The sequence below is a fragment of the Giraffa tippelskirchi genome, chromosome 1, assembly GCF_054371585.1.
Source record: "Giraffa tippelskirchi isolate mGirTip1 chromosome 1, T2T-mGirTip1v1.2.pri, whole genome shotgun sequence".
NCBI lineage: Eukaryota > Metazoa > Chordata > Mammalia > Artiodactyla > Giraffidae > Giraffa > Giraffa tippelskirchi.
The window spans coordinates 166954120-166969742 of NC_137275.1; the positions used below are offsets into that span (position 1 = coordinate 166954120).

A 15623-nucleotide genomic window follows, 5' to 3' on the forward strand; every position below is an offset into this window, starting at 1 on the left:
GCCTCCCCTCTCACCCTGTGTAGGAACTAAATTCTGCTACAACATCCCTGACAGATGGTCAGTCAGCCTCTGCTTAACACTTCCAACTAGGAGGAGTTCACTACATTGTGAGTCAGTGAGTTCCACTTATATCCAGTTCTGATTGTTAGAAGCTTCTGTTCATGAGCTTGAAAACACTATTGCTGACTATTTCATTATTGAAGCTAGTTATACTGATCTAGAATGGCACTTTTATGTGGTAACTTTTCCATTATTTTCAATCTTGTTGACTTCTCCTTCAGACAAAATAGTCAATTCCATTCAGAATTTACTCTCATGTTTTGATTTCAAGGCCTTTCTACATTTCGGTCATTTTCATGTAAAAACATTTCAATTCAGTTTATCCCTCCACAACTGAAGATCAACTAGTTCTGTACCCCAAGCTAAGTGTAAAAGAAGGTAGTCTTCACTTTGTACAATAAAGCAGGATGGAAAGAAGGACCCTGAAAGCTGAAATCATGCAAGTAATCTTAAAAATTAATGTGAAAAATTGTGATTATTCTAAGACCTTTTAAAACTTCTGATGGGGATGCAAGTTCGATCCCTGGTCAGGGAACTAAGACACAATGCTGTGTGGAGCAGCCAGAAAAATAAATAAGTCATCTTATTAAAAAAAAAACTTCCATTAAAACATTAAAACTTTTTTTCGGATCTAAATGCATGGGGAGATGAAAGAAACAGTGAAACCTGTGTTCATTTAGTATACTGTAATTTAAAACATTAGAAACATAGGTAATTAAAGTGTTTTATTTCTTTGTTTAAAAAAAAGTTAGCAAGAGTAGTTTGAACAATGCTTGTCTTTTTCATGTCATAAAACTGATAATACAGAGTGAGCATCTTTTGTTTGTCTTGCAAATTGTCATCTTGCTTTTTAAATTTGGATCAGCTTCCTCCATTTTATCTTTTGAGCTCTGGATGTTATAAATGTCTCTGAGATACATTTCTGAGAGTTTCTTTCACATAAAGCTTTTTGCTGGTGTTGTTTCTTCTGAGGCATCTTCAATCGCTATCCTCATTTGTGTCAGTAAGTTTACCTCTGCTAAGTTTCTGGGGCCGTAGATACAGAATATCTTGAATGGTGGCAGTGCCAACATTCCTGATGGTAAGCTGTTTCTTCCATAACCCCATTTATGTTAGATTCAAGTTTTACTGTTTGTGCTGCCACTTTCACTTCTTTGTTTTGCACCTTCATCATTGTTAAGCAATTCACTCTTTCAATTACTCATTTTGTAGAATGCCATCTAAGTTTATTGCTGGAAGACAAACAGGCAATACAACTACATGCATTGTTGTCTATGTATGAACTGATGCACAGGGACCAATCACCACACACTTTGGAAGAAGTGATGTGATTGCCTGTTGATCATGATTTGCATCTGTTATGTTATATAATGATTTCTGGAATGAAGAGCGAGAAGCCAAGTTTGTACTTTATTCAATCACTCACAGTTAATATACCAGGGTAACTGGTATTTGAACCATGTTGTTGGGGGACTCATTTAAACCTCAGTACCTGAAATTTGTGTATATGAGAATCATGCAAAACAGGGACTGGCTGTATTTATACAAATTTGACCTTAGAATCTGTTTTTATAGGCAGCTATTCCACACTGCTCATATTAACTCTTGATTCTTGCTCTTATCAAGTCTCATAATCTTTATCTTATGTATTTGATTTTCCTTAAACATTAACATTGGATTTTACTTGCATTCCCGTTAAGCTTCATCTCATTAGTCTTATCCTGTGGCTATCTTTTTAAAACTTGATTGTTTGATCTAGGAAACAAACTGTCCCTTCCAAATTGTTATCCTTTTCACATATAAGCCATTAATAAGTACATGGCTGGGGCAGAGCTCGGTGATATGTCTCTAGGCTCTCCAGCCATGCTTCCCTCATCCTATTAATCAGCCCTTTGAGTAGGAGTTGGCATCCAGATATGAATTTCTCCAAATCTACCTATTTTGAGCTTGTTCAACAAAGTTAACTTTCTGGTGCCATCAGAACCCTTTCTGAAATCAAAGCACACCGAGTCAGCACTTGTCTCCTGAAATACCACTCTGGTTACCATATCAAAAGTTAACACTACTCATAATACTTCATGGAGAACTTTTACAGTTCATGGAGTGTTTTACATATCTCCATTAAAAATATTTTGTCTTTATAGCATTAAGAGGAGATGTGGCAGATATTACTATATTTTCAAAAATGGTAAGCCAGAGACTAAGGGATTTGCTTTCTTCACAGAGCTAGTAAATGGTAGAGTCTTGATTAAGTCTAGTGTACTTTTTTTTTTTAATCACCTCTCAGATGAGATGCTTACAGGGAACACAGAAAGAGAGTTTCTGCAATGTTTTTCCTTTGCTGATTTATTAGACCAGTCTAATAATCCCTTCTCCCATAGGGTCTTGAATTAGTTTGCTAGGGCCACAAGCTGGGTGGCTTAAACAACAGAAATTTATTGTCTTTCAGTTCTGAAGGCTAGAAGTCCAAGATCAAAGTGGTGGCAGGACTGGTTCCCTGGCCCTGAGGGAAGGATCTTTTAAACCAGGCGTTTTTCCTTGTCTTGTTGATGGCCATATTCTCCTGGTGTCTCGTCATATCATCTTCTCTCTACTCATGTCTCTGTGTCCGCATTTTCCCTTTCTGTATGGGCATCAGTCATACTGAATTAGGGCCCACCCTAATGACCTCATTTTAACTTGATTACTTCTATAAAAACCTTATCTCTAATTATAGTCATATTCTGAGGTACTAGGCATTTGGAACTTTAACATATGAATTTTGGGGAGATGATTCGACCTATAACAGGTCTCTAAGGCAGATTTTATATTTAAAGTAATGATCAAAGGAGCAGGCTTGTGAGGTCAGTGTAGGTAGTATGTGCCTGCATTTTCTTATCCGTATCTATGTATGTGATGAAGTCTGTTGTGATAAACTTTATGGTCAGTTGACATCACTTTTCAGTTTTCAAAAGAAAGAGTAGGTGCTTTTCCTGAAGTCATTCTCAGTTGTCCACTTGCTGACCTTAGTCTCTGAAGCTGTCTTTTGTGAGGCAGCTGCTGAAATTATTAGCTTGTTTAATGATTTTACGATTCAAATGTATTATAACCTTGGCTCTGAGATTTGTGGTGAATTTGAATCTGTGCTTAGTAATGATTAAACACCCATCTAAATGGATTCCTTATTCCACAAATTAGTTAAGGCATCAAGGGATTCTGAATTCAGGGTACAAATAAATTAGGGAGTAAGAGTTTGTACCCCCATGACTACTGGAAAAACCATAGCTTTGACTATATGGACCTTTGCTGCAAAGTGATATCTCTGCTTTTTAATATGCTATGTTTGTCATAGCTTTTCTTAAAGGAGCAAGCGTCTTTTAGTTTCATGGCTGCAATCACCATCTGCAGTGATTTTAGAGCCCAAGAAAATAAAATCTGTCACTGTTTCCACATTTTCTCCATCTATTTGCCATGAAGTGCTAAAACTGAATGCCATGATCTTTGTTTTTGAATGCTGAGTTTTAAGCCAGCTTTTTCACTCTGCTCTTTCACCTTCATCAAGAGTCTCTTTAGTTCTTCTTCACTTTCTGCCATTAAAGTGGTATCATCTGCGTATCTGAGGTTGGTATTTCTCCTGCAGTCTTAATTCCAGCTTGTGATTCATCCAACCCAGCATTTCACATGATGTACTCTGCAAATAAGCTAAATAAGCTGAGTGACAATATACAGCCTTGACATGCTCCTTTCCCAATTTTGAACCAGTCTGTTATTCCATGTCCAGTTCTAACTGTTGCTTTTTGTCCTGTTTACAGGAATCTCAGGAGGCAAGTAATGTGAGATGGGAACACCAGACCACATTACACATATTCCACAGTTTATTGTGATCCACACAGTCAAAGCCTTTAGCATAGTCAAGGAAGCAGATTTTTTTTTTAATTCCTTTGCTTTTTATATGACCCAGCATATATTGGCAATTTGATCTCTTGTTCTTTTACCTTTTCTAAATCCAGCTTGTACATCTGGAATTTCTTGATTCACATGCTGCTGAAGCCTAGCTTGAAGGATTTTGTGCATAATCTTGCTGGCATGTGAAATGAGTGCAATTGTACGGTAATTTGAACATTCTTTGTCATTGCCTTTCTTTGGGATTGGAATGAAAACTGACATTTTCCAGTCCTGTGGCAACTGCTGAGTTTTCCAAATTTGCTGGCATAATGCATGCAGTGCTTTAACAGCATCATCTGTTAGGATTTGAAATAGCTCAGATGGAATTCCATCACCTCCACTAGCTTTGTTCATAGTAATGCTTCATAAGGGCCACTTGACTTCACACTCCAGAATGTCTGGTTCTAGGTGAATGACCACACCATCATGGTTACCTGGGTCATTAAGAGCTTTTTTGTACATAGCATTTAATTGCTCTTACCTTGAGAAAGGAAATGAGAGAGGTGTTTTATTTATGTGTGAAAATTTTAAAAATATATATAGCATAGCATTTAATTGCTCTTACCTTGAGGCTGACTGTGGTTCACAGTCAATTTCTTACTGTGATTCACATTTATCACTTACCAGCTATGTAATCTTGGGCAAGGTATTTAATATCTCTGTGCCTCAATTTTCTCACCTGTAAAATGGGGCTAGTAACAATACCTGCTTCATAGGGTTCTGGTGAGGTTTAAGAGAGTTGATATTTGTAAAGTACATAGGATAGTGTCTTGCACACAGTAAGTACATTTAAATATTTTTATTATTGGGTTGGCCAGAAAGTTTGCATTTTTCCATAAGATATTATGGAAAACCCAAACTTTTTGGCCAATCCAATATGTTGCTTTTTTTCCCCCAATTAAAAAATTACTAAGTACCAACAAATCATTAGTGATGACTTAAGTAGAGTTTAGAAAAATTACTATGTATGGCAAAACAAATACAATATTGTAAAGTTAAAAAATAGAAAATAAACTAACTTAAAAAAATAGAAAAATTACTAAAGTTACTTTTTCATCTGTCAAAAAGTACATGTTTTCTATGTACATGGGGCTTATAGGGCAGCCAAAATTGGTACTTTTCCAAGAGTTTTTCCACTGGAATAGGAAATGGCAACCCACTCCAGTATTCTTGCTGGGAATATCTCAAGGACACAGGAACCTCTTGGGCTACAGTCCATGGGGTCACAAAGAGTCAGACATGACTGTGCAACTTGGCACACACACACAAAAATCAGGCTCTGAAATTAAAGGAAAAATCATTAAAAGTTATTGCCAATTGAAGATAAAGCTTCTTAGAAATACTATTGTAAAACCACTGGGATGGTTTTCAAATTATACAATTTTAATTTGCATGAATCTTTTTAGGAATCTACATCAGAAGTTGGCAATCTCTGTCCCACAGGTCAAATCCTGCTCACTATCTGATTTTATATAACCAATGAATTGAGTCTGGGTTTTACATTTTTTAAAAAATTTATTTACATTTATTGAAGTATAGTTGATTTACAGTGTGTTAGTTTATAGTGTATAGCAAAGTGATATAGTGTATATATATATATATATGAAACCGAATATATAATATATATGAAACTGAATACATAGGTACACACACATTTTTTTCATATTCTTTTTCATTATGGTTTATTACAGGATATTGAACATAGTTTCCTATGCTATACAGTAGGACCTTGTTGTTTATTTTATATATAGTAGTTTGTATCTTTTAATCCCAAGCCCCTAATTTATCTCTATCCCACCCCCTTTCCCCTTTAGTAGCCATAAGTTTATTTTCTATGTCTGTGAGTCTGTTTCTGTTTCAAAAATAAGTTCATTTGTACTGTATTTCAGATTCCACATATAAGTGATATCATATAGTATTTGTCTTTCTCTTTCTGACTTCACTTGATATGATAATCTCTAGGTCCATTCATGATGCTGCAGTTGTGTTATTTCAGTCTTTTTATGACTGAATAGTATTCCATAGTAAATGTGTACCACATCTTCATCTGTTCATCTGTAAATGGACATTTAGGTTGCTTCCATGTCCTGGCTACTGTAAATAGTGCTGCTATGAGCATAAAGGTGCATGTATCTTTTCAAATTATAGTTTTGTTTGGATATATGCCTAGGAGTGGAACTTCTAGGTCACATAATAGCTCTATTTTTAGTTTTTTAAGGTGCCTCCACACTGTTTTCCATAGTGGCTATACCAATTTACATCCCCACCAACAGTGTTCTCCTTTCTCCACACACTCTCCAGCATTAGTTCTTTGTAGCCATTTTGATGATGGCCATTCTGACTGGTGTGAGGTGATACCTCATTGTAGTTTTGATTTGCATTTCTCTAATAATTAGTGATGTTGAGCATCTTTTCATGTGCCTATTGTCCATTTATGTCTTTGGAGAAATTTCTATTTAGATTGTCTGCCCATTTTTACATTTTTAAATGGTTTTAAAAAGTAAGAATAGTTTATAACAAGTGAAAATTATGTAAAATGTAAATTTCATTTTCTGTAAGTGAAGTTTTATTGGAACAAAGCCATACCTATTTCTGTATATCTTGTCTATGGCTGATTTGGCTCTACAGTGATGGGGTTAACTAGTTAAAACAGAAACAATACAGTCCACAAAGTCTAAAATATTTACTGTTTGGCCTATTATAGAAAGTGTGCTGACTCTTGGTTTATACTATACTAGAAAAGCAGTGAAGGAAATTTACATGGCTCAACATAGCCTGGAGTTAAAACTCCCCTCCAGATCCTCCCCACCATTCTATGCAAAACAAAATACTTTCTCACCTGAAGAAAAAAAAAAAGGACATTAGGTTGATTACGCCCAGCTCCCAGCTGGTCCAGCCTCTGGCCTATCTCCAAAATTCCTTGCCCCAGCCGTTTAAGAGGTAACTACTCCGAACAACCTTGGAGGAGAACAGGCCCCCTTAAGACAGTAGCTTTCCACATACATGCCTATATATACTTACTCTTTTCTTGGGTAAGGGCAGCAGCTCACTAATCTGACTGTTGCCCCTTCTTGCCTCATTAAAGGTGATCTGTTCCTACAAGCAGTCGTAGAGGTCTGGAAGAATCTCAGGAAAAATGAGTCAAGTCCAGGAGATACTCCTGCCTTGTCTGGTGACTCTGAACAAGTCACATATCCTGGTCTGTTTACTCATTTGTAAAATGAGAATATTGTACCTGAAGATCTAAGTCCTTCATGCTATCCTTTGGTGATTCATAACACAAATCCCCTTGTTTCTACCTTTATAGGCTGAAATTTTTTCTTAAAGGCGATGTCACTTCATCTTTCTTTTCCATTAATCATTTTGATATGAATTGAGCTAATATGGCAATTTTCATCTCTGTCCAAAAGCTTCAGAAATCTTTGAGATCTCACATTTTTATCTGCTTTTTGTCTCCCATTAACATGCCTCAGAGTGGATTTTGTGATGCAATATACATTACCTTATTTTGTTAGATGGCCAAGCTATTTCACAATGGCCCGAAGAGGAGTTTGCTCTGTTCCATAGCAACAAGCCTCTTGCTCACATTTGCCATCTGGTGTTGGAAGCCTCTGTCTTGCACAGATTCTTTTCATTAGCTGACAGTCATTACTCATCTGCTTTTGAGTTTAGTATTTCTGACATTCTCATTATTATTCATCCCAAATAGTCCTAGTTTCCAGTAAGAGTGCACTTGGAGTTGTTTGTTTAACAAAAGGGATTCAGTATTTTCATTTGGAAAACAAGGGGTCAGATGAGAAGGTTCCTGCCCAACTGGCACCATCTATGATTTTGTGAAACTTGGGTTTTAATGACTTATGTATCTGCTTGACAGCCCACCTAGACTGAGGCCTATGAAGAGGAAGGCCATGGGCCTTAATAGGCACTCTTGGTGAATGATCTGAGTCAGTGATGTGAATGGCCGCATAAGCCTAGGTAACATCAGGATGAGAGGGCTGTTGCCCCATAAAGGCAATATCAATGATATTTTATAAGTTTTCCACATTCATTTTCCAAAATATTTTTAGAGGTTTCCTAAAAGCAAATCTCAAGGCCATGACCTACAAAGCCCCTTGCTACCTCCTCTATCTGGTATTTTTACCACTCTTTCTTCTAGTCTTTATACTGTATTCTTACTTGTCTTCCTGGTGTTTCCAAACAGGGCAAGCATCTAATTTAAATTTAACTTGAATATACATATCAGGGTCCTTGTACTGGCTGTTTCCTCTGCTTGGAATGTTCTTCTAAGAATATGTGAGTGGTTTACTCCCTTCATGCAAATCTGTGCTCAAACATCATATTTCAGAGAACATCTCATCACACATCATACTTTTTCCACTTACTTTGCTTTATTTTTCATCATAGCACTCACTTACACACACACGCTATTCTTATAAAAAAATTGTTATCATATGTTACCTAGTAACTTGCATTTTTTAAAAAAAGTCTTTATATTGCATTGAGAATAATTCAATAAGTACATCTTCACTGTTACTTCTAATTGCTGCAGTTTAGTCATATTTAACCAATCCCTTATTTGACTGACTTTGAAATTATTTGCATTTTTAAACTATTGCAAATGTTTGATAAATATATTTTGGGGTAAGGAGAGTAAGAGATTTGAAGAGAGGGAGATTTTAAATTATCAAGGTGGAGGGCTGGAACATGAGTTGACTAGAGAAATACTCTTCATGGTTTTTTTTACTAATATGCCCCCAAAAGAATTTTGAAAAAAAACCTATATGCTTTTGCATTTTTAAAAGTTGATACATATAGCTTTTATTAAATTTTGAAACATATAAAGCTTATAATTTTTAGCAAGTTGTAGATATATACATGTTAAAATTAAGCTATGCTATTACTTTTTAAAATATGTCTGATGGAATCAATACATAGTGATTTGATATCTACCTTAATCTCTTTCTCTAAAAATCATGAATTAGCTCCTTATTAATAATCTGAAATGCTATATAGACCCTTTTTCTTCTAGAATTACTAATTCTATTCTCCTTTCCTTAGAGTTTTTGCTAATACAGTATAGTTTTACACTTTTAAGTCTTTTATTGATCAACCATTGCAATAAAATTTCTGTGCATGAATTTAAATATTTTAAATTTCTTGGGACCATAAGAAAAATTTTAAAAGTATATCACACATTTTGAAAAGTAATTTGTTAAATGTAAAAGTACAAAAAGGCTGTTTTTTTCTTCCAACTACATAATGTATCTATGGATGAGTGTTACTTGTTGGTAGAATTAAACAGAAGCAGCATCAATGTTTTTCTTATTTTTTCATTTTTATAGATGTAAGTGCTAAGAAACATTTTCACATAAATCAAGAAGATGGGAATGGGAGGGGTTTTGTGGTACCAATAGCCCTCAATTCTTTGAACTCCTTTTGAGTTATTTGATTAAAAAACTATGTATTAATCTATTACCAAAAAATACTTCTAATAATCTATCAGTGGATAAGCATTTAGGCCTTCAGTCAGTTTTACTGACAGTAAAGACAGGGCTAGAGAAATGTCATAGGGAGCAAGGTACAGACATCGGTTGGAGCACCTTCAAGCTTGATGACTATGGATATTCCATCTGCTGTGTGCTGTGCTTGCCCCAGTGCTGCCTGACTCCTCAGGTGCAGCCCAGAGAAGTAGGGCTGGTTGTAGTCAGGGTTAAAAATTTACTATACATGTGTCAACTAAATATAGAAATACAGAAATATAAGAAATATAAAATAATGGCTGGTGGAACCCAAATTGGACAAGGAAAATGGCAAAAGAAGACAGTTGACAGACTGGGGGAAAGTAGAGAGGAGAAAGGAAAGGGACGGCTTTTTAAGGTGGATGGTTGTTTGAAATAGCTGAAATGGCAGACAGGAAAAAGAGGAAATGGTGGTTAGTTGTGTGATTCTGTAGTTTTCAGTCAGTTCAGTCAGTTCAGTCACTCAGTCATGTCCGACTCTTTGCAACCCCATGAATTGCAGCACGCCAGGCCTCCCTGTCCATCACCAACTCCCGGAGTCTACCCAAACCCATGTCCATCGAGTCAGTGATGCCATCCAACCATCTCATCCTCTGTCGTCCCCTTCTCCTCCTGCCCCCAATCCTACCCAGCATTAGGGTCTTTTCCAATGAGTCAACTCTTTGCATGAGGTGGCCAAAGTATTGGAGTCAGTCCTTCCAATGAACACCCAGGATTGATCTCCTTTAGGATGGATTGATTGGATCTCCTTGCTGTCCAAGGGACTCTCAAGAGTCTTCTCCAACACCACAGTTCAAAAGCATCAATTCTTCGGCGCTCAGCTTTCTTCACCGTCCAACTCTCACATCCATACATGACCACTGGAAAAACCATAGCCTTAACTAGATGGACTTTTGGCAAAGTAATGTCTCTGCTTTTAAATATGCTATCTAGGTTGGTCATAACCTTCCTTCCAAGGAGTAAGCGTCTTTTAATTTCATGGCTGCAATCACCATCAGCAGTGAGGTAGACAATTTACAGGTTATGAAAATGCCCGAGCTGTAGCCATGATGTGAAGTTCATAAACTTCATGTGTTCATGAACAGATCACTGAAAATGAGTTCATGGAAGTAAGTCCTATGATCTCGAAAGGATTGTCCATGTTGATATGATAAGGAGTGAAGGCAGGGCTTGCAGCGGACAGAAAGAGAGTGGGGCAGGCATTAACAGATGGGAACAGTGAGAGAAGGGCTGGTAAAGCAGAAGAACAAGGAGAGGAAGAATGCTTTGAAAGCCAAAAGGAGCAGGTCTTAAAGGAGCTTTGTAGGTTTACAAAAAGCTGCAGGAAACATGGTTTAGAAATGGCCATCGTGGGTATGGAAACTCATTGCCTGACCCTGATATATGAATACTTGCCATTTGAGAAGTGTAGGGGAGGCCATGTCCTCAGAGAAGAGCCCCAGTTAAGGAGAGAGAAACTCAGAGGAGATATTGAAGACACAGGGGAATTTGCTGTTTATGGATGAGCAGTAACAAGAGGTCATAGTGGAGTGGAGAGTGGTGGGAGCAGGTCAAGAACAAGGTAGTAGTACAGAGCTTTATGAAGATAATGGTATAGATCAGGATCCCTGCTGTGTATTCGAGAAGTAGGTGAATTCAAGTTTTCATGTTGACTGAAGGAAACAGAAAAGAAGGCAGGTGGATTTATTCGGATGGTCTCTGAGGAGTTAGGGCCCTTGCATAACTATTTAACATCAGCTAGAAGTTCACTGAAGGTGTGTCTTGCTTAGTTGAAGTAATTGAGGCTTATATACTGCACACATGCTGAATTATTATTTTAACATATTTTTGCTTTTTGTTGTCAGTATATCATCGGGATTATTTTTGCATCTGTTGTTGTTCAGTTGCTAAGTCATGTCTGACTATTTCTGACCCCGTGGACTGCAGCATGCTAGGATTCCCTGTCTTTAACTGTCTCCTGGAGTTTGCTGAGATTCATGTCCACTGAATTGATGATGCTATCTAACCATCTCATCCTCTGCCACCCTCTTCTCCTTCTGCCTTCAATCTTTCTCAGCATCAGGGTCTTTTCCAATGAGTCGGCACTTTGCATCAGGTGGCCAAAGTATAGAAGCTTCAACTTCAGTCCTTTCAATGAATAATCAGGATTGATTTCCTTCAGGATTGACTTTGATCTCCTTGCTGTCCAAGGGACTCTCAAGAGTTTTCTCTAGCACTACAATTTGAAAGCATCAATTCTTTGGCAGTCAGCCATCTTTATGGTCCAACTCTCACATCCGTACATGACCACTGGAAAAACCATAGCTTTAACTACATGTACCTTTGTCAGCAAAGTGATGTCTCTGCTTTTTAGTATGCTGTCTAGGTTTGTCATAGCTTTTCTTCCAAGGAGCAAGCGTCTTTTAATTTCATGGCTGCAGTAACCATCTGCAGTGATTTTGGAGCCCAAGAAAATAAAATCTGTCACTGTTTCCACATTTTCCCCTATTTCCCCTTTCTATTTACCATGAAGTGATGGGACCAGATACCGTAATCTTAGTTTTTTGAATGTTGAGTTTCAAGTCAGCTCTTTTATTACTCTACTCTTTCACCTCATTAAGAGGCTCTTCAGTTCCTCTTTGCTTTCTGCCATTAGAGTAGTATCATCTGCGTATTTGAGGTTGTTGATATTTCTCCCCACAATCTCGATTTCAGCTTGTAATTCATCCAGCTGAGCACTTTGCCTGATGTACTCTACATAGAAGTTAAATAAGCATGGTTACAATATACAGCCTTGATGTACTCCTTTCCCAATTTGGAACCAGTCCATTGTTCCATATCTAGTTCTGTTACTTCTTGAACTGCATACAGGTTTCTCAGGAGACAGGTAAAGTGGTCTGGTATTCTGAACTCTTTAAGAAATTTCCAGTTTGTTGTGATGTATACAGTCAAAGGCTTTTGCATAGTCAATGAAGCAGAAGTAGATGCTTTTCTTGAATTCTCTTGCTTTCTCTATGATCTAATGACTTTTGGCAATGTGATCTCTGGTTCTTTTGCCTTTTCTAAATCCAGCTTATACATTTGGAAGTTCTCGATTCAAGAACTGCTAATGCCTAGCTTGAAAGATTTTGAGCATTACCTTGCTAGCATATGAAATGAACACAATTATGCAGTAGTTTGAACATTCTTTGGCGTTGTCTTTCTTTGGGATTGGAATGAAAACTGACCTTTTCCAGTCCTGTGGCCACTGCTGAGTTTCCCGAATTTGCTGACATACTGAGTATAGCACTACAACAATATCAGTTTTTAGAATTTTAAATAGCCCAGCTGGAATGCTATCACCTCCACTAGCTTTGTCTGTAGTAATGTTTCCTATGGCCTACTTGACTTCACACTCCAGGATGTCTGGCTCTAGCTGAGTGACAACACCATCGTGGTTATCTGGGTCATTAAGACCTTTTTTGTATAGTTCTTCTGTTGTGTATTCTCCACCAGGGAAGCCCCATGGCATCTGTATTATTATTATTATTTATTTAATAATTATATTGCAGAGACATTGGGTTATAATAATTTTCATCCTCTGTGTATCTGTTTTTACGTATATGTGTGTGTATTGTCAGGTTTTAGTATGAGGATTGTGGTAGCTTTGTAGAAATAAAGACGTATCCATTGTGTTCCATGCTCTGGAACTCTTAGCACAGACATTATCTGTTCTTTGTAAGTTGGAAAGAAGTTTGTCATAAAATTCTCTGAATTATGCTATCTAAAATGGTATAATAAGCACCTAGAATGTGGTTAATATGACCGAGGAACTGAACTTTAAAAGTTTATCTTTATTTTAAATTTAATTTCTCCTTAAAAATTGATACTTATCTTCAGTGTTGCAGTCTTTCAAGGACAATCTGTTTATGTGAGTCTATGTTTTATAGATTATGTAAAGTCAAAATATATAGATGAAGTATTTCTAATGAAAATTTATCAACCAGATTGAAATATATTTTAAATATAAAACATACCTTGGATTTTAAAGACTAAATATGAAAAAAAGTAAAATTAAAAACTTTTATGCTGATTTTAGGTTGACATGATAATCTTTTACCATGGCCACCTATGTTGTTAAATAAAACATGTCATTAAAATTAATTTTACTGTTTTATACTTTTATGCTTTTAGTGTGGGTATTAGAAAACTTAAAATTATAAATGTGGCTTGCATTTGTGACAGGCATTTTATTTCTATTAGACAGCATGGTTCTGAACCATGAGCTTTCCTAAACGGTTAGCAAAACTTCCTTAGTTTTTCACAGAATTGCTGGTTCATTCAGTTTTCCTTTATCTCCAGAATAAATTTTGATCATTTATATTTTCCTGAAAAGTATTTGTTGCAAATGTATGAATGTAGTACTTTACAAATATTTTCTTCCTCCCTCCCTCCTTTTTTTTTGATAATGGTAAATGGTAGATCAGCTCTGGCATATATTAATAAGTTCTGTTTTTGTGATTTTTAATTAACTTTATATCTGCTTTGATTTATTGATTCAAAAATATTTTTGGAATCATCAATTTACTTTTTCTTATTTGTAGGAATTACATTTTTCATTTTCTCTTCTGATAAAAATCCCTATTTTTTTAATAAAAAGATATCATCAAAGAATAGAGAACTCAGTATTTATTTTATTTTCTTGTTCCAGAAACTTTCCTGCACAATACTGTCTTGCTTCTAATTGTTTAGATACACTTTATATAAGTATTTTCAATATTTCATGTTCCATGAAACATTGTTTCACTAATGTGAAAATATTTGAAAATAATGTTTATTGCATAAAACAGGTTATTTTGTTCACATATATTTCATTTTTCCTTGTCCTTTCTTGCTTTACAATCCACTTTTGTAGAGAAAGCAATCACACTCTACTTAAAAAGAATAAACAGTAGAAAATGATGTATCTAGCATTTAACATGTTCCAGGGATATGCTAACTTCTTAAATAAAATTAAGAATATTTGATTTTCACAGTCCCTTTGTGAAGTTTGTACTGATGTTAGCCCCGTTAGCAGATGGGAAAACCAGATCAAGAGGGATTGAGACCCACCCAAGGTTTCTCACCTATTGCGCCTGGACTCACAAGCCTCATGTGAGAGATCATTCTGTTAGTGTTTCATGCACAATACTAGAAAATATGGCAGACCTTTTTACAATGGATGTCTAGCATCAGAACATCAACATAGTTCATGCTAAGACTCCATTGTCAGGCAGTTATCACATGCAGTTATATTCAGTGTTAATAAACTGCCCTACAATGTCCTCCTGTTGTGCTCTGGGCCTGGGTTCCTTATAATAGCCTAACAAAAATCTCTCATTCATCAACATTGAGGTGCTGCCTATAAACAATTGTTTCCCTTAATCATTTTGTGGGGGGGAGGTGGGGTAGAAATAGACATCAATTATCCATTTTTAATACCCTGTATCTTCAAATTGGAATTTTTGAAGTCTTACTTCTGTCTATAGAATGGCAGAAAAGGAGAAATTTCATGCAGTTTATTTCTTTGGACAAGCAAAGACAAATCTCTGTCTTTGCCCCTAATCTGTATCCCATTTGGTGTCAAATACCCTTTAAAATTAGTTCAGCTATGGAATAGTCCCTTGAAAAATTTAGATATTTAATAACAACAAATGGCTATGGTTCATTAATTTATGATTCTTTTCTTTCTTTCTTTTCTTTAAAGATAGTGTTTTTGGAAGAAGCATCCCAACAAGAAAAGCTGGCCAAAGAATGGTGCTTCAAGCCATGTGAAATAAGAGAACTGAGCCACCAGTAAGTCAGAGTCAACTTCTTCCCTTTTACTTGATGCTATTAACTAGTCTCAAATGCTAAGAACCTGTCTTGAGAGACAGAGAGGTCTTTCTCTTTTTTTGAAGATGAGATGGGCAAGCGAAGGTAAATAGAGAACATGGCGCTGAAAGATGGAAACTTTGAGAACTAGAGGCTGCCATCATTCATTTAGTTCTTCAGCAAATATTTATTGCATTTATTATGTGCAAGAATAGGATCTGGAGGTGAAAATGATATACAGAGTATTGGTCCTTACTGGGTTTATGGCCCATGGTGAACAGAGAGCATAAACAAGTGCACAGATAGGTA

The 15623-nt window shown here is 36.3% G+C and overlaps 1 protein-coding gene and 1 long non-coding RNA gene across 18 annotated transcripts in view; one reads left to right on the forward strand and one right to left on the reverse strand.

Moving 5' to 3' along the window:
* Positions 1–15623, forward strand: part of GDA (guanine deaminase) — a 104917-nt gene that overhangs the window by 38434 nt on the left and 50860 nt on the right. For all 17 annotated transcript variants that reach the window (XM_081505432.1, XM_081505369.1, XM_081505352.1 and 14 more), the window contains exon 2: positions 15208–15296. In XM_081505432.1, the coding sequence (XP_081361558.1) occupies positions 15208–15296 (89 nt within the window). The remainder of the gene's footprint in view (positions 1–15207; positions 15297–15623) is intronic.
* Positions 1–15623, reverse strand: part of LOC145511796 (uncharacterized) — a 136805-nt gene that overhangs the window by 9338 nt on the left and 111844 nt on the right. The window lies entirely within an intron of this gene.